General features: G+C 39.6%; 1 protein-coding gene across 1 annotated transcript in view; it reads left to right on the forward strand.

The window, feature by feature from the left end:
* The first annotated feature begins 3,457 nt into the window (after positions 1-3,457).
* The window catches only part of LOC134059647 (NLR family CARD domain-containing protein 3-like), a 36,831-nt gene continuing 21,481 nt past the window's right edge, over positions 3,458-18,807 (forward strand). Inside the window, exons 1-8 of the mRNA XM_062516090.1 lie at positions 3,458-3,525; positions 5,769-5,885; positions 6,143-6,241; positions 8,095-8,170; positions 8,646-8,841; positions 11,368-13,165; positions 13,306-13,473; positions 16,322-16,495. Coding sequence (XP_062372074.1) covers positions 3,458-3,525; positions 5,769-5,885; positions 6,143-6,241; positions 8,095-8,170; positions 8,646-8,841; positions 11,368-13,165; positions 13,306-13,473; positions 16,322-16,495 — 2,696 coding nt within the window. The remainder of the gene's footprint in view (positions 3,526-5,768; positions 5,886-6,142; positions 6,242-8,094; positions 8,171-8,645; positions 8,842-11,367; positions 13,166-13,305; positions 13,474-16,321; positions 16,496-18,807) is intronic.

An 18,807-nucleotide genomic window follows, 5' to 3' on the forward strand; every position in this document is an offset into this window, starting at 1 on the left:
CACAGCTGCCTGTTGATTGCGTATGAGGAAACCATTTAGCGCTCAGGTCAGGTGCACAGGCCTAGCCTCCATTTTAGGCTGAATAGGGTCACAGGTAGGCTATGTTTTAGTACTTTACTAATCATCGAATCGAGTCATTATTTTGTTCTGTTGTGTACATGGTAGATTTAATTATAGTATAGGGTACAGTAGACCATAGTTTTATATCACATCTTGTGAGTATCACAAGTGTGATCACTAATTAGCTGGCTGAACAGTTCTGCTAATTAGGATCAGCTGGTTTCCAAAATGGTTGGAACAAATATTTGGCAGGACTACTTTCTGATCCCGGGATGTCCACCTCACCTCTGCAGTAGTACTTGCACTCTGCACTGGCTGTTGATCTTCTAGTCCTTCTCATTACCCAGTTTAGTATGTAGACCATCAGACTGTAGGCCTGTCATTTTGGTTTTATTGTAGAATATGCAATATTAAGTTTGCGTACAACTTGTTCTGTATCAACAGCTAGCCTACTTAAACATCATTATTTAGCAAATATGAAATTATCTAAATGTACTTTGTATAAAAATGCATATATCTCTAAACTCTATAACGTTGAAAGAGTTGTATGTAAGAAAGATAATGTGAGAACAGCAGCAGAGCAGTATGAATATGAGTACATATTCTGATTGTTACAGTGCATGAAAATGCACTGTACTGTTCTTCCAAAACTTCTTCTTCTTCTTCTTCTTATTATTCCGCTGATCAAATTCATTTTTTCTATTCAGCTTGAACCGTTTAACCTAGAAACTTCATTCAAACGTTGCAACGTAGGTCTTCAATAGGGGCATGCTGCTAAGTATTTTTCAACTTTTTAACTTTTATACTTTTTAAACTAAAAATTAAAAACTATTAAAAATTTCCCCATAGACTTAACATTGGCCTCTATGACATCACAGTCGGATCGTTAAGCAATTAGAATCTTATGCCAGGTGGCCAGCCCCACCTGCAGCAGCTCTCTCTCTCTCTCAGGCTTTAAGAATACAATCTCTCTGTGAAGACTACATATCCTGTTAACTGTTTCATGTTACGCCAGGTGGCCAGTCCAGGTGCAGCAGCTCTCTCTCTCTCTCTCTCTCTCAGGCTTTAAACTGGCTCTCTTGAGACTACATTTTCTGTTCCCCTGTATCAACGGTATCAACATAAGTCTTCCTAATTCCATCCAACTTTCTATCCACTCATCTTCTTCAAACCATTCACTCATCCACCCATTCTAAACAGTCTGCCTATCAACATCAATTAGACAATCTACATTGAACTTTGAAACAATCTACTCTGTCTCAGGCCTGGCTCTCTTAAGACTAGCCAGTTAAATTGATTACACCTGTATCTGTATCCACTACTCTCTCAGTAGAGAGCTGTGTCTCTCCATTCTACAAGAATATAAGGCACATTCCATCCAACTTTCTATCCATTCATCTTCTTCAGACCATTCACTCATCCACCCATTAAACTGTTTATCAACATCCATTAAACTCTCTGTCTATCAACATTAATTAGACGATCTACATTCAACTTTTTAAAAATCTACTCCGTCTCAGGCTCAGGTATCTCTACACTCTGGCTCTCTTAAGACTAGCCAGTTAAATTGATTACACCTGTATCAACTACTCTCAGAGAGCTGTATCAGTGTCTCTCTTAACAAGAATATAAGGCACATTCCATCCAACCTTCTATCCATTCATCTTCTTCAGACCATTCACTCATCCACCCATTAAACTGTCAATCAATATCTATTAAACAATCTGCCTATCAACATCCATTAAACATTCTGTCTATCAACATTAATTAGACTATCTACATACAACTTTTAAAGTATTTACTGTGGGTGCCTCTCAAGCAGCGTTTATATGCCCTCCCTCGCTCCTCGCTCCTCAATGATCTACATAAAGACAGATCAGTGAGGATCGAGGAGCGAGAGAGGCCGCGTAAACACTATATGAGAGGCACCTTCTGTCTCAGGCTTTAAGCATACAATCTCATTAAGACTACAGATCCTGTTTCACTACTTCCTCTATCCACAACTGTTTCAAAATAAAGGTCCTCACTGCAATAATACACTATTAAATCCTTTAACCATTGTAACTACTCAACTATTTAACTGTTCAACCATTCCAACTGTCAGTTATCAACTATGCCTCCAGTCAACTACACGGAAACTCCATGTACCTAGCAACCAACATATCAACCATTAAAATTAAGCGTTTATGACCGTTTCCATAGCAACCAACATGATTATACTGCAGTAACTTCTTGTTTCTTGATAGTGGCCACCATGGATACCCTAGCAACAAATGTTTCAAAATAAAAGTCCTCACTAGCAAGTTAGCTAGTTAGCATGGTTAGCATAGTTAGCATTTTTAACATAACTGCAAAAAATCATCAACTAAGTCAGCTAATCAACCTGGTTAGCATTGTCAGCAAATTTAGCATTGTTAGCATAGTTAGCATTTTTAGCATTACTGCTAGAAATCATCGGTTAAGTTAGCTAATCAACCTGGTTAGCATTGTTAGTAAAGTTAGCATTGCTAGCATAATTAGCATTTTTAGCGTAACTGCTAGAAATCATTACCTAAGTTAGCTAATCAACATTTTAACATGAATAGAAATCATTAGTTAAGTTAGAACTGGAATGTTTCATCTTTAAACCGTCTACCTTCACACTATCAACTCTCTGTAAACTATGCAACCACCATGTTTACCCTAGCTACACCTTAGCAACCATATCTACATTATCTATCTATTTTTTGCATTTTCATGCACTGGTAATTCCTTGGAATTGCATTTCTAGTTTTCATTGAAGCTCGTCATGATCAGATTCATCTGGGTGCTCTGACGAGTGGCTGAAACATGAAAAAACAAGTCAAGTCACAAAGCAACATTGAGAAATGTTATGTTGTAATTTGTGTTATTTGTATTGTAGCTTGTCATGATGAGATTCATTTGACTGATATGCGGAGTGGCTAAAACATGGAAAAACAAGTCAATACAAAACAGGACGGCAGTCTAAAGGGGCAAAGGTAGGCTACTTAGCACATGATATGAATTATGTTTCTTAAAGAAGTTGCATTTAAGTTTTTTGCTAAACTTTTGTCTAATAGTTTAAAGGTGTTAAAGCCACTTTTAGACAGAAAACAGAGACTTCTAACTGTAATTTTGTTGTGCTTCAAGCCAGGGCAGTTAGTGCATGCATTTGTTCATGGATTTGGAAATAATAGCATTTTGAAATAATAGCTATTGTTTATTTGTGCAACAACATGCACATAAACATGATCACTTTGCACATTTGTGTGATGGAGGATAAAGAAAACAGTATCAAGAATATCCCTACAATGTGTATAGCAAGTCATTGTTGTGTTTACACCACAGCTCATTCCATCATGAGAGGCCTCCATCACCTGTGCCCACTTGTGTGTCCATGAAGAGTGACAAGTCAGAGGATCGACCTATAGACTTCAAACGTGATGAGGGCAAAGATGGATCAAGGCAAGTCCATAAAGCATTCAAACAATGAGCTCTTTGTGGTTTATAATGGAGTGGTTGATAATGTTCACAGCTTACAGTAGGGCTGGGCGATATACCGAATATACTCGATATATCGCAGTTTACAGTACGTGAGATACATTTTTTGTCATATCGCAAATATCGAGTATTTCACCATTTTCGTCATTTTTGCAAGCGGCAACTGCATGGCGGCAACACTGCCGTTCTGTGCAGACCTGTGTCCATCGTAACCTCTCCCCCTCCCTCTCAGTAACAACGTGAACACTCACCAACCAATCCTGAACTATCTATTCAGATGAGGGTGTGACGTCTAGGTGTAGCAGACGAGAAGAAGTTAACTTTCTGTTCAAAACAAGCAGCGGTAGCATGTCTAGGCCAGTGTTGTTAAACAACGAGCTATAGGTTAATAGATGGAAGCAGTTCTGATTTGATTAAAGCCTACGAAACAAAAACCGAACCGAAACAGCAAGGGATCTTCAAATTAAAGTTACAGCGATGCCCATGCATTAGGCAGAAGGACTAGCCTACTGTCTATCTAAGTGCACGTCTGACTGTTTCAAAACGACAGCGCAAATGCGCACATCTCACTCTACACACATGCATTTATTGTGCTATGCTCGTCTATGCGTCCTCCCGATTGATTTTTAAATTAAATGTATGAGATTTGCGCATTGAGGCAGATTAGGCTACTGTCTATGAGTGCATCTGACTGTCTCACAACGAAAACTAAAACTTTTTATTTATCAACGAACAACCGAACAACTAATTAAGGAAGCACGCACTACCGTTCTATCAGATGTAGTAGACATGGAGACATATCAGAGACATTAAAAGCAGCTTAATTTATTTGGAAAGTCAACTAAAGCCATGAGGCCATGCAAAGAGAGAAGTGAGTTAACATTTTATCCTTAAAGGGATATTCCGCCATTTTTTGAAATACGCTCATTTTCCACCTCCCCTCGAGCAAAACAATCGATATTTACCTTGTTCCCGTTCATCCAGCCATTCTGTGAGTCTGGCGATACAACTTTTAGCTTCAGCCTAGCATAGATCACTGAATCGGATTAGACCATTAGCTTCTCGCCTGCTAGCTTCATGTTTAAAAGTGACTAAGATTTCTGATAATTTTCCCATTTAAAACGTGTCTCCTCTCAAGTTAGAAAGTGCAATAAGACCAACTGAAAATGAAACCTGGCGTTTTTCTAGGCTGATTTGACATGGAACTACACTCTCATCTGGCGTAATAATCAAGGCAACTTGCAAACGTACCATAGGCGCAGTGATATCGTACGCAGCATCTGAAAATAGTCCCCATAGACATCAAGCAGTAGTAGTGCCAGTAGCTGCAAGTAGCCTTGATTATTACGCCAGATGAGAATGTAGTTCCATGTCAAATCAGCCTAGAAAAACGGCAGGGTTCATTTTCAGTTGGTCTTATTGCACTTTCTAACTTGAGAGGACACACGTTTTAAATGGGAAAATTACCAGAAATATTAGTCACTTTTAAACATGAAGCTAGCAGGCGAGAAGCTAATGGTCTAATCCGATTCAATGATCTATGCTAGGCTGAAGCTACAAGTTGTATCGCCAGACTCACAGAATGGCTGGATGAACGGGAACAAGGTAAATATCGATTGTTTTGCTAGAGGGAAGGTGGAAAATAAGCGTATTTCCACAAATGGCGGAATATCCCTTTAAGAGTGTATAGGCAGAATGTGAATGAGAAACGACAGGATGAACTCTGTATGAGAAACATTCATAGAAGGCTACTGGCAAGATTCGAAAGTACTTTCACCCCAGCTTTTACATACAAATTTAAAATAGAAACCACTAAGAATGTTTTAATGTGGATATAATTTCCAGGGTTTGGACTGGTATGATTTATCCTAGCCTGCTACATCATACTGACATGATTTAAAACATCACTGGGTAAAAGTGAGAATTCATGAAGTTCTTTTGAGAAAATGTAAAAATATTGAGGTATATATATCGTATATCGTGAAATGGACTAAACATATCGAGATATTATTTTTTAGCCATATCGCCAAGCCCTAGCTTACAGTATAATGAAAAAAAAACAGTTATCAATATAATATCTGTGCCATTTTCTGGTTAAATGTATAAAGTTTATTCTACATGGATGTAGGTATTGTACTACACAGAGTATCCCAGCTCTATATGGGTCACAACATATTTTTGTCACATATTTTATTTTTATGGCACAGCTCACTCCATCATGACAGGCCTCCATCACCTGTGCCCACTTGTGTGTCCATGAAGAGTGATAAGTCAGAGGATCGACCTATAGACTTCAAACGTGATGAGGGCACAGATGGATCAAGGCAAGTCCTTAAAGCATTCAAACAATGAGCTCTTTGTGGTTGATCATGGAGTCGTTGATAATGTTCACAGCTTACAGTATAATTAAAACAAACAGTTATCAATATAATATCTGTGCCATTTTCTGGTTAAATGTATAAAGTTTATTCTACATGGATGTAGGTATTGTACTACACAGAGTATCCCAGCTCTATATGGGTCACAACATATTTTTGTCACATATTTTATATTTATGGCACAGCTCACTCCATCATGACAGGCCTCCGTCACCTGTGCCCACTTGTGTGTCTATGAAGAGTGACGAGTCAGAGGATCGCATGATAGACTTCCAAGATGATGATGTCACAGATGGATCAAGGCAAGTCCTTAAAACAGAGCAGTTGATATGGAATTAGATGCATGCTTTATTTCCCCATCATGCATCACTTCTTGTGCTGGGAGAGACTCATTTACTGAATGGGATCTCCATCATGCATCACTCTTTGTGCTTCTATTTAGATCAGGGGTCAGGAACATTTTAGGCCACAATTACTAGAGATGCACCGATATGGAATTTTAGGGCTGATAACGATAACTGATATTTATCGGTTTGTTGTGGCCGATACTGATACGATAACCGATATTACTGTTGGAGAATAAAAAAATAAAAATAAAAAATGAATAGGGGACAACATTTAATAGGCATCATTTAATTGCAGTAATTGTATACCACCAATGACGGACAAAACTGTAACTCATAATAGTCCAGCAGTCAACAACAGCAATAGCATGGGCTTATGTGTGCCTCCTTTATGTGAACGTGACGTCATTGAGGTGCGAGTAAAGGGACACTGCATGAATCGTTCTCATATGGAGTAAACACTCAACGTAGATAATGGCTAGAAGTTGTGAAAAAGCTAGAGACCAAATCAGAGTTTTGTGGGAAACTTATGTATAGTTTTAGCAGCGGTTGATTAAATAAAACTGCAACTCCTCGGACTCACTGTATCTTGTTGTAGGCTAATTGATCCCCGATGTGGCACTTTCAGTATTTCCTAGACGAACCGCAAAAAAGACGGGCAAATTAGCGGAGTGCTGTCTAGTGTAAAAATAGGATACCTTCTGTTGCGCACAACCTGCAGTGCTGCAGCGGTAATATTACAAAACCCAACCGAACAAAATGCAAACATAATACTTAGAACTACGTATACTGATTTGTCCCACCAAAGATTTTGTTTGTCTCCCCGACTAGCGCGGTGGTAAAGTGCAGACACACCAGCAAAACAATTTGCTCTGAGTAGGCTGAGTAGCTTCGCTCTCTGCTTAGGTTAAAATGGAGATCGTTCATGAGAGGATTTTGGGCTGCATAGATTCAGTGCAGATCTTGTTAGAATGGTGAAATACATCCACACAGCTGACACTATTATGAGGAAGAATTAGCCAACCAAGCTCATGTAGCATGCAGCCAGACGGGCCTTATGTATTTGGGAAATTAGGGCTTTAAAAAATAACGGCGCAAATTATCTGCAAAATTCTGTTATCGGACCGATAATACAATTTTTAAAAATGCACTTATCGGCCAATAATATATCGGCCGCCGATATATCGTGCATCTCTAATAATTACCAAATATGTCAGGAACAATAATATGTGTTTTCTCTTTCCCTTAAGAGCCATACAGTAGTTTATTTGATGTGTTGATGAGATTTGATGAGACTTCCACTGACAATATGGCTGACAGCAAAAGTTGTGCAGCAAGTATGCCAAAAAAATAAGGTTTGGGAGAAATCTGGGCAGTTTGTTCTATCTTATAGTTATATACTGCGTTATCTGCTTTGACTGGGAGGCCTTGTAGAAATATGATGGACATAAGACAGGTTCATCAAACCTGATTGGGCATTCATGCCATGGGTCAGTTCCACAGCCTAACTAGTCTGTCACGCAAACGCCCTCAAATCAGCCCTTAGTATCAGCATTTCTGAAATATAAGGGGCCAGGTGCAGAATTCATTATCTGTTTACATAGTGCCGCCAAACGGATAAACTTAATCAAACAGGATGGTCTACAATATGTAGGTTGCAGATGTTATGCATCTTATGATATTAATTCCAACTTTCTTTCAGTAGAGAGATTTCCGGTCCAGTTCATCAAAATCTTTAGTTTAGGCATTGGACAGATGGCAGTGTTCTAAACATGCTCAACTAATGGAAGTCTATTTGTGTTTTTACTCAGTGGTCAAATGGAAGAATCCAAACTAGATGCTTTCAGTGACCAGTGTACCCAGAAGAAACTCCAGCACATATTCCAGGTTTGGATGCAGCTACAGTATGTCATGCTGCATTGATATACACTTTTTAAATGTTATTACACGGCTCCTCACATTACTGCAGAAAGTTACATTCACATGAATGGTCCTTCCCAACATACAGAGGTCTGTTAAATCTATATAATGACCGCTGTCAATGGCAACGGGTTTTGTGCTTTTAATTTACATCTTTCATATTAATCCGCAACAAATACGTTCGCTGGTTGCAATGGGATTTCATTGAAAGTGAAACTCACCTAGTAAGTACGTTGCCAGGCAACACCTACAACTGTCAAGTGTGGCGAACTACTGTATTTACTCCGCTGCGCCTCGGGGTCTGTTCATCCTGTCGGGACTTAGTTTCCGATAATTACCGGCGGACAATACATTATCCCTTACATACTGTACATAACAACAAAAATGTAGTATTCAAAACCTGCATTGTAGTGCAAAGTTAAACCAGATATTTGTACACCAGGTGCTTGAGGAGAAGATCATCACCTTTGTGAAGAATGAGCTGAAGAGATTTGAGAAGATTCTGAGTCCAGATTACCAAGAACACTTTGAGGGTAAAGAGCAGGATGAGAGTGATGCCAGAGAAGGGGCTCTCAAGATGGCACTGCACTTCCTGAGGAACATGAAGCAGAATAATATCGCTGACAAACTCCAAGAGAGTAAGACATGTTCATTACATTGCATGTAAATGCAATGTACTGTTATCACTGTTCTTCTTATTATTATATCTTCCGACCAAAATCAACGATCAAAGGCTTTAAAACCACTGAACCGTTTGACGTCATTCAAACACTCCTACATAGGTCTTGTAACAGAGATTTGTTCTATGATTTTTCAAATGTGTGAACTTTACTTTTTGAGATATTTATGATAAAAGAAATTACAATTCCCATAGAGTTTACATTGAGACCCTTTGGCGGCAAAGATTAATTGTTACGTCAGTGAGCAGCTGTCAGTAATCAAGGATCTCTGATCCAAAGCCATGCCACCGCCGCTGCGCTGAACCAGGCTACGTGAATGTTACGTTACGTCTATTAAGCTGTAACAGCTGCAGATGCTGTAAACCAGGACGTTATCATCTTGTCTCCTGTTAGGCCACTCCTTACTTGATTTGTTTATATCGTTACAGTAGCCTAACCGGTTTGCTCTCGGTAACGTTATCAACAGCTAAAGACAATCTAACCTAACGTCAACGTAAACACTGTATTTAGCTAACGACAACCAAACTTGCTCCAGGCTAACGTTTAACGTCGGGGTAGGCTGCAAGGCGAACAGGGCTTACACAAGGGCTTTTAGCCATCTCGAAAGAGCAGCGTTTTAAGTGAAGTCCAACCTGATAGACAGGCCTACTAATCGCTTATTGTACATTCCTATTGGGACAATCACACTCACACACCTGGAAACGGGTTCGAAGAACATACTAGCTCATCCTGTAATATGTGTTGCCTACATAAAATATCCTTCTGTAAGCTAACGTTACATTTGCTAGATATCCTACCTGTTGCTGCATCATCGTTGATTGGCGTTGTTTGAGATTGTATTCCGTATTCCAATGGTGTCTATAGCCTACTTTTAACCTGCATTAGTGTAGATATGAAGGCTATGTAAGCTATCCTACCAGTCGTTTCACTGTAGGCTACTAAAGTCAGCTCTTGCAACTCGTTTGAAGTTGGCAACTTCATTTCAGTCTTTTAAATTCTAATAAATGAAGAGTTATTTTCCAAAATAGCCTATATCCACAATTTTGATGCATTTTCATAAATCACTTTTTAAATGTGACTTTCCAAGTTGGAATTGTAATTGGGTAATTGTTATTTATCTATTCTTCAGTTTAGCCTCGAGTTGTCTTAGGCTATGCCTAATATCAGAGCCCCTTTAGGGAGAGCCGGTCCACTTCCTATTAACTCCATTGTACCGGATTGTTCATGCAATCTGTTGAAATTCCGCTGGGGGCGTTGCCGAGCAAGTGATAAATGAATTGTGGTCTATGGGGCTAAGCGGCTAGAACTCGTTTTTTTCACAGTTGACAACTTCATTTCTTAATGTACATTGTCGTAGTAGCTACCTGAGTATAGGTTTTCCACTGGAAATGAAATAAAAAGTCACTCATGTCCTTTCTGCTTTTCATAGGATGGGCCGTTTTCCCTGTAACATGCTAGCATTTAGCTCATGGATGCTCGCGACAATCGCGACCGATTACGACCGTCGTGAAGCTGAACCTTATTTTAGGTCTATGGCCCTAAAGTGGTTCGCTTGTGTCACGTGACATGAAAACTTTGAAAGGGTTTTTAGGAATAACAACACATATTGAAAATTGTATTGGTCAGCTGATTGTCAAGTCAAGTTATCCTGCATCGCATGCATTAATGCAATTTTAGGAGAAAAAATTATAAAACGACAAATGTGGTACTGGGGGGTTCAGCTCCATTGCCACTCATTCATTCATCACTTGCTCGCGATCGCCCTCTAGTTGCAGTACCATGCGGAAGTATTTCGCTAGTGGTCCTTCTCCCCTTATTAGACATTCTCTGCTAATATGTTTACACAGCTACAGTAGCAACCTTTTTGCATTTACATGCAATGGTAATTCCTTCCATGGAATTACATTTTCTAGTTTAATTCTGTTACCTATGGTTTTGATCACTAAAATCAGAGAGCTACATTAGAGAAACAGAAAATAGCCATTTCTTGGGTGTCTTGAGTGTCTTGTATTTTATGTATTGTTAAGTAGGGCTGCTCGAATATGGTAAAATCATCATCACGATTATTTTGTTCAATTGAGATCACAATTATTACATGTGATTACTCAGTTTTGGAAATATCATCCATATTGAAAATGTACTTTATTAAAATGTTTAAATTGATTGTTAAATAATAATCCAACAGGAAAAAAAACATCTAAAGGGTTAATATAATAATCATTATATTTCGAGTATGCTATTTTCATAATTGTTGGAAGTCATAATCACGATTAATTTGATTAATTGCACAGCCCTATTGTTAAGTAGATATGTTATTTCCATTTGCAATTAAACATCAGTAAAGCAATAAAAGGCACATTGTGACATTGGCGTAAAAGACACATTGGACGCACAGTATGGGGGCAATTGCTCTGTTGCTACAGTAGTTTGGAGTTTAACAGGGTTTTACTTTTAACATTTTTTTTGTTTTATGCTATTCTGTAGTTGAACTCTGTGTAGTGTGGCAGACTGAGCTGAAGAGAAATTTCAAGAACAAGTACAAGCGTGTGTTTGAAGGAATGCCCAAACAAGGCAACTCTGCTCTCCTAGACAAGATCTACACAGAGGTCTACATCACAGAGGGAGGAAGTGGGAAAGTAAATGAGGAGCATGAAGTCAGGCAGATTGAGTCCATATCCAAGAGACCAGCTGGACTGGAGACACCAATCAAATGCACAGACATCTTTAAGCCCTTACCTGGCCAAGACAAACTAATCAGAAGTGTCATAACGAAGGGAATAGCTGGCATTGGCAAAACGGTCTCAGTTCAGAAGTACATCCTGGACTGGGCTGAGGGCACCGAAAACCAAGATATCCACTTCATATTTCCACTGCCTTTTAGGGAGCTCAACCGCATGGAAGACAAACAGCTCTCTTTGATGGATCTTCTTCAACACTTTTTCTCAGAAATTAAGCAGTTAACTTTTCCCAGCCAGGGGAAGTACAAAGTGTTGTTCATCTTTGATGGTCTGGACGAGTGCCGACTGCAACTAGACTTTCAGAAAAATGAAATTTTGACTGACGTGACAAAGGTCACTTCATTAAATGTTCTGCTGACAAATCTCATCAAGGGTGATTTGCTTTACTCTGCTCTCCTTTGGATCACCTCTCGACCGGCAGCGGCCAATCAAATCCCTCCCGAGTGTGTCGACCGGATCACAGAAGTACAAGGTTTTAGCGACGCTCAGAAGGAGGAGTACTTCAGGAAGAGGATCAGGGATCAGACTCTTGCCAGCAAAGTTATCACTCACATAGAATCATCAAGAAGCCTCCACATTATGTGCCACATACCAGTGTTTTGCTGGATTGCTGCTAATGTTTTTGAATTACTTCTCAATACTAAAGGAAGTCAGCAAGTTCCAAAGACTTTGACAGAGATGTACACGTATTTCCTTGTTTTCCAAACCAAGCAAAGGAGTGTGAAATTTGATGGAGTTTTTGACACAGATCCAAAGTGGAACCAAGCTAGTCTCCTTGCTCTTGGAAAGTTGGCCTATGAGCAGCTGAAAAAGGGCAACCTGATATTTTATGAAGACGACTTGAGAGAGAGTGGTATTGATGTCAGAGAGGCAGCAGTACACTGTGGCATCTGCACCCAGATCTTTCAGGAAGAGTCAGGCCTTCATCAGGAAAAGTTGTACTGCTTTGTGCATCTGAGCATCCAGGAGTACCTTGCAGCTTTGTATTTGATCCTAATGTTAGTAACTGAGGGGAAAGATCTCATGTCCCCACAGCAACCCCCCAGAACAGGGTTTCAGCTTCTGAAATGGCAAACAGCAGGCAATCCCATGACCACCTTACAGAAGAGTGCTGTGGACAAAGCATTGGAACATGAAGATGGGCGCTTTGATCTGTTCCTCCGTTTCCTTCTTGGCTTCTCTCTGGAATCCAACCAGAGACTCTTGAGAGGCCTAATAAAGGAAGTACAACCTGAAAGCAAAGAGGAAATAGGCAGCTACATTAAGATAAAGATCAGGGAGATGCCATCATCAGAAAGAGTTGTCAACCTCTTCCACTGTCTGAATGAAGTCAATGATCACTCCTTAGTGCAGGAGGTCCAGAGCTTCCTGAGTGCAGGGACACTTTCTGCAGCCAAACTCTCATCCACACAGTGGTCAGCTCTTGTGTTTGTGCTTCTGACATCAGAAGAAAAGCTTGATGTGTTTGACTTGAAGAAGTACAACAGGTCTGATGAATGTCTTCTAAGGCTGCAGCCAGTAGTGGAGGAATCCCAAAAGGCTCTGTAAGTAGGATAGCAATGAAATACCTTCTTACATACTGTTCCTTTAAGTATGATTCAGAAGCACAACAACACTGTTGCTCTTATGGTGTCACAATCCTTTCTAGAGTCTCTGTTAACTGGTGGAATGTTTTCCCCTTCAGGCTCAACAGTTGTGGGCTCACTGAGAGGAGCTGTGCAGGTCTTGCATCTGTCCTCACCAAAGCATCTTCAAAGCTGAAACATTTGGACCTCAGTGCCAACAGTTTTGGAGATATTGGGGTCCGAGAATTGTGTTCTGGACTGGGTAACTGTGCACTGGAGACACTCAGGTAAGATATTTTAGTTATATAATACTGGCATAGGAATCGGGTTGATATTGGGTCCATAACTCATACTCGTACTCATACTCGTAAAACTTCCCCGATACCACCCACCGATACCACTTAATTACAGTTTCTCCTAATCTTTGCTGCCACTCTTCACAAACAGTCGCTAGGTTTTCATGAAGCCTACTCACAACATTTCTTTCATGCATGTGGCATGCATTTAGTTCAGTGTAGCCTAGTTAGAGTTTATTTTTTAGTAGATACATCCAATTTGCATAGTGTTCTGTTAGCACACATTTTGCCTATTTTATGATGAAAAATGCTTCCCTGCCTTTATGCAAGTCCAGATCGTCACATTTGTCAGATCATACAGTAGGCTCCTCCAAGACCGAAGTCAGTGCCCAATTCACTTCTACTGTAGCCTACCTCATGAGCAACAGCCAGATGCAAGACATAGGGTGCCTCTCATTCATCTTTTATACATCCTCCCTTCCTTCCTCAGTCCTCGCCCTCAATGATCTACATAAAGAATGATGGGGCGGCAACAATGGGATAGTCCATCCAGTGTTAGTTATAGATCAGTGGGAACGAGCCTGGAGGTCGGACCGTGCATCGAGTTGAGAGGTTCTCTCACATAGTGTGTGAGAAATCACTGCTTTATTCAATGGCCAATAGTACAATGCATAAGTGTCCTCCACTAACTGCTTTGGCGGAAGCATCTTCTCTCTTTCCCTCTCGCGTTAGGTGGCACATAGTCTGGCCGCTCGCTCTGAGTTCTTAAAGGAGCCACGACAATTTTACAAAGGTCCACAGTAGAGTCCGTGGTATCATGCTTTGTTGTGCTATCAGATTTTATAGTGCAAAATATTCGGTAACACTCCATAATAAGGGTCCTTAATAAATAGCAAACTAGTCATTAACTAACCCTTTGTTAATATGTGTTAATTGTTACTAAAATATCTATTTGGCAAAAGTTAATGTTTTTTCATTAATATTAGTAATATAACTAGAAATGCAATTCCAAGGAATTACCAGTGCATGAAAATGCAAAAATAGATAGATAATGTAGATATGGTTACTAAGGTGTAGCTAGGGTAAACATGGTGGTTGCATAGTTTACAGAGAGTTGATAGTGTGAAGGTAGACAGTTTAAAGATGAAACATTCCAGTTCTAACTTAACTAATGATTTCTATTCATGTTAAAATGTTGATCAGCTAACTTAGCTAATGATTTCTAGCAGTTACGTTAAAAATGCTAATTATGCTAGCAATGCTAACTTTACTAACAATGCTAACCAGGTTGATTAGCTAACTTAACCGATGATTTCTAGCAGTAATGCTAAAAATGCTAACTATGCTAACAATGCTAAATTTGCTAACAATGCTAACCAGGTTGATTAGCTAACTTAGTTGATGATTTTTTGCAGTTATGCTAAAAATGCTAACTATGCTAACAATGCTAACTATGCTAACCATGCTAACTTGCTAGTGAGGACTTTTATTTTTAAACATTTGTTGCTAGGGTGTCCATGGTGGCCACTATCAGGAAACAAGAAGTTACTGCAGTATAATCATGTTGGTTGCTATGGAAACGGTCATAAACACTTAATTTTAATGGTTGCTATGTTGGTTGCTAGGTACATGGAGGTTTCATGTAGTTGACTGGAGGCATAGTTGATGATAACTGACAGTTGGAATGGTTGAACAGTTAAATAGTTGAGTATTTTCAATGGTTAAATGATTTAATAGTGTATTATTGCACTGAGGACTCTTATTTTGAAAGAGTTGTGGAAAGAGGAAACAGTTTAACAGGATATGTGTAGTCTTCAGAGAGATTGTATGCTTTAAGCCTGAGAGAGAGAGAGGGCTGCTGCAGGTGGGGCTGGCCACCTGGCATAAGATTCTAATTGCTCAACGACCTGATTGTGATGTCATAGAGGCCAATGTTAAGTCTATGGGGAAATTTTTAATAGTTTTTAATTTATAGTTTAAAAAGTATAAAAGTTACAAAGTTGAAAAATATATAGCACGGGTGTCCTAAGCAAGACCTACGCAGCAAAGTTTGAATGAAGTTTCTACGTCAAACGGTTGAAGCTGCATTAAATACGTTAGAAGAAGAAGAAGAAGCCTAGGAAGAACAGTACAGTGCATTTTCATGCACTGTAACTAGTATGGGTCTCTCACACTGGAAATTAATGATCACAAGGTTCAGAAAGGTCCTCGATAAGATAAAACAAAACAGGCAAAGCTGAAAGTTATGCGAAAACTACACTAAAGGTGATGCTCATGTTCAGACAAAAATAGAAGGCTAATTAATTAATTAATGATGAAAAAACATTAACTTGTGGCAAATAGATATTTTAGTAACAATTAGCAAATATTAACAAAGGGTTAGTTAATGACTAGTTTGCTATTTATTAAGGACCCTTATTATGGAGTGTTACCAAATATTCTAGTTCATCATTTGTTCAATTTAGATATGGACACAGTGCCAGTGTGGAGGCTTGTGGAGTATTTTTTCATAGTCCTTATTGTCAATATTTATTTGAGGCTTATTGTAACAATCAGAGCAGAGAAGAAAAGTCAGTGCAATTTTATGCTAGTTATTTGGCTAGTCATTTTGTGGTAGAAATATCGGTACTTGGTATCGGCAAGTACACAAATGTAAATACTCGTACTCGTATCAGTTTGGGAAAAATTGTCTAATCATTGTAGCAATAGTAGTAATAAGTATTGATGTTGCAAACAGCAGTTTGGTGGGTACGGGCAATGGGAAGAACACCGGGGCATAAGAGAGTGGGCATGTAGCCTCAATAGACTGATAAGGTTTTTCTCCTACTTCTCTCTACAGCCTGGATAACTGCCGTATTGGAGAGGAAGGCTTCAGAGCTCTTGCATCAGCACTGAGATCAAACCCCTCACACATGAGAGAGCTGCAGCTGAGTGGGAATAAAGCAGGAGACTCAGGAGTGAAGCATCTTTCCTCTCTTCTGGAGGATCCCAACTGTAAACTGGAGAAACTACGGTGAGTATCACAAGACCAAGTACTGAGTTGCTATCACACACACACACACACACACACACACACACACACACACACACTAACACACACCACTGAGTCAGTCAGTCACTCTCTCACTCACTTACACAATCACTCACACTATGACAAAACACACACACACACACACACACACACACACACAAAGTGCATTGTAAATTTGACAGTCACTCACCTGTAGAAATCACTCACACTATAACACGACACACACACACACACACACACACACACACACACACACACACCACTGAGTCCGTCAGTCACTCTCTCACTCACTTACACAATCACTCACGCTATGACAAAACACACACACACACACACACACACACACACACACACACACACACACACACACACACACAAAGTGCATTGTAAATTTGACAGTCACTCACCTGTAGAAATCACTCACACTATAACATGACACACACACACCACTGAGTCAGTCAGTCAGTCACTCTCTCACTCATTTACACAATCACTCACACTATGACAAAACACACACACACACACACTGTAGCACCGCATTATGTAATAACACCGCATTATGTAATAACACCGCATTATGTAATAATGTAATAAATGTGCACGCCATTATGTAATAATTGTCGCATTTTGTAATAATCTGCCGCATTATGTAATAAACTTCTTGAACGCAATATGTAATACATTTTGCCGCATTATGTAATAAGTTATTACATATTGCGGTTGTTACTACATAATGCGGTTGTTGCGTTTTTTTTTTTTCCCAAATGTAACAATTGGTGCATTATGTAGTAACCAACCAAAATTGACATTTTCATTGATTAAAAACAGCATGATAATGTGTATTTTACTCAAGTTTGGAGGTAAGTGCTTCTGATAGTTAACCACTTTATAAAATTGTCAAGTAAATCTCTGTCTTTGCTCAAGCAGCAGCAAAGATAAGACATACAGCACCAAATTATTAAACATGGGCTGTGCACAAGATGGGTGTGCCATGCATTCTGTTTTCTGTTAACAGATATTATTATATTATTGGCTAAGTTAGCTGGTGTTGACATAGCCAACCATAAGCTAAGCTAACACATGGCGTCTGCTAAATAGCCATAACCATAACCATAACCATAACCATGTTACACATTAACATAAAAGGTTTTCTTTTCAAGTTCATTGAGGACACAGTATCAGTCTAAATCCTGCTTAGTTTGTTGTAGTACAACAAAACAAAATTAATAATAATAAATATAGCTGCAAGCGGCGATAGCAGGCCCGGTCATTTCGGAATCTAACAAAGCAATACGTAATTGTTGGTGGGCATGTGCATGAGCAACACACATGCCCACCAAATTTGGTTAATTTTCATCAATGTATGTGTCAACCACAACAGACAACAGGCTAGGTGGCGCTATAGAGTCCCTAAGCCACACCCTAGGCCAAAGCTCTCTGACTAGCTGCAGCAATAACACACAAGCTCACCAAATTTGATTCATTTTCGTGAATGTAAATGTCAACCACAACAGGTAACACACTAGGTGGCGCTATAGAGTCCCTAAGCCACACCCTCGGCCTGAGCTCTGTCTCTGAATAGCTATAGCAAAACACATGCCCACAAAATTTGGTTCATTTTCGTGAATGTACGTGTCAACCACAACAGACAATGCGCTAGGTGGCGCTATAGAGTCCCTAAGCCACACCCTAGGCCAGAGCCAAGGGGGCAGGCATATTCCCGGAAGTAGAGACAGGAATTGAGCTGGTTATCGAAACTCTGCTAACTCCCATGGACGGCCATAGATTGCAGATTTTTTTGCGATCCCATAACTTCATGTAACATGTGCCCTGTGTCGCCCTTATAGCTTCTGTGTATTCTACAGTATATAGGGTATCGAAGGCAAAACTAATTCACGTCTTCCCCGTATATAACGTTGGTTTCCCGCAAAGAAGTATAGTTAGCATGTCGGTTGGAGGGAAGCTAACGTTCAACAAGAGATTCCCCGTAATGTTTGGATAAGAAGCTCAGTCCAGCCAGCACGAAAACCATGATGGAAAGTCATTCCCAAGATCAGTGAAAAAGCGTGTAGCCTACGGTAGCCTACTGTTTGATAGGGTAAAGCATTACCTAGAGGCAAGTAAACAAAATAATAATATTAAAAACAAACATTAATAATGGATTGACAGTTGTTCTGAAAATCCCATCTATCAGACCAGTTACAGCAATGTACAGGATGGCTAACGTCACAAAATGAGTATGAGTCTGCGCAGTACGATGGAAAGTAAACAGATTTTTATTTCAGCCCCCTCCC

The sequence above is a fragment of the Sardina pilchardus genome, chromosome 16 (genome assembly GCF_963854185.1).
Source record: "Sardina pilchardus chromosome 16, fSarPil1.1, whole genome shotgun sequence".
NCBI classification, from domain to species: Eukaryota; Metazoa; Chordata; class Actinopteri; order Clupeiformes; family Clupeidae; genus Sardina; species Sardina pilchardus.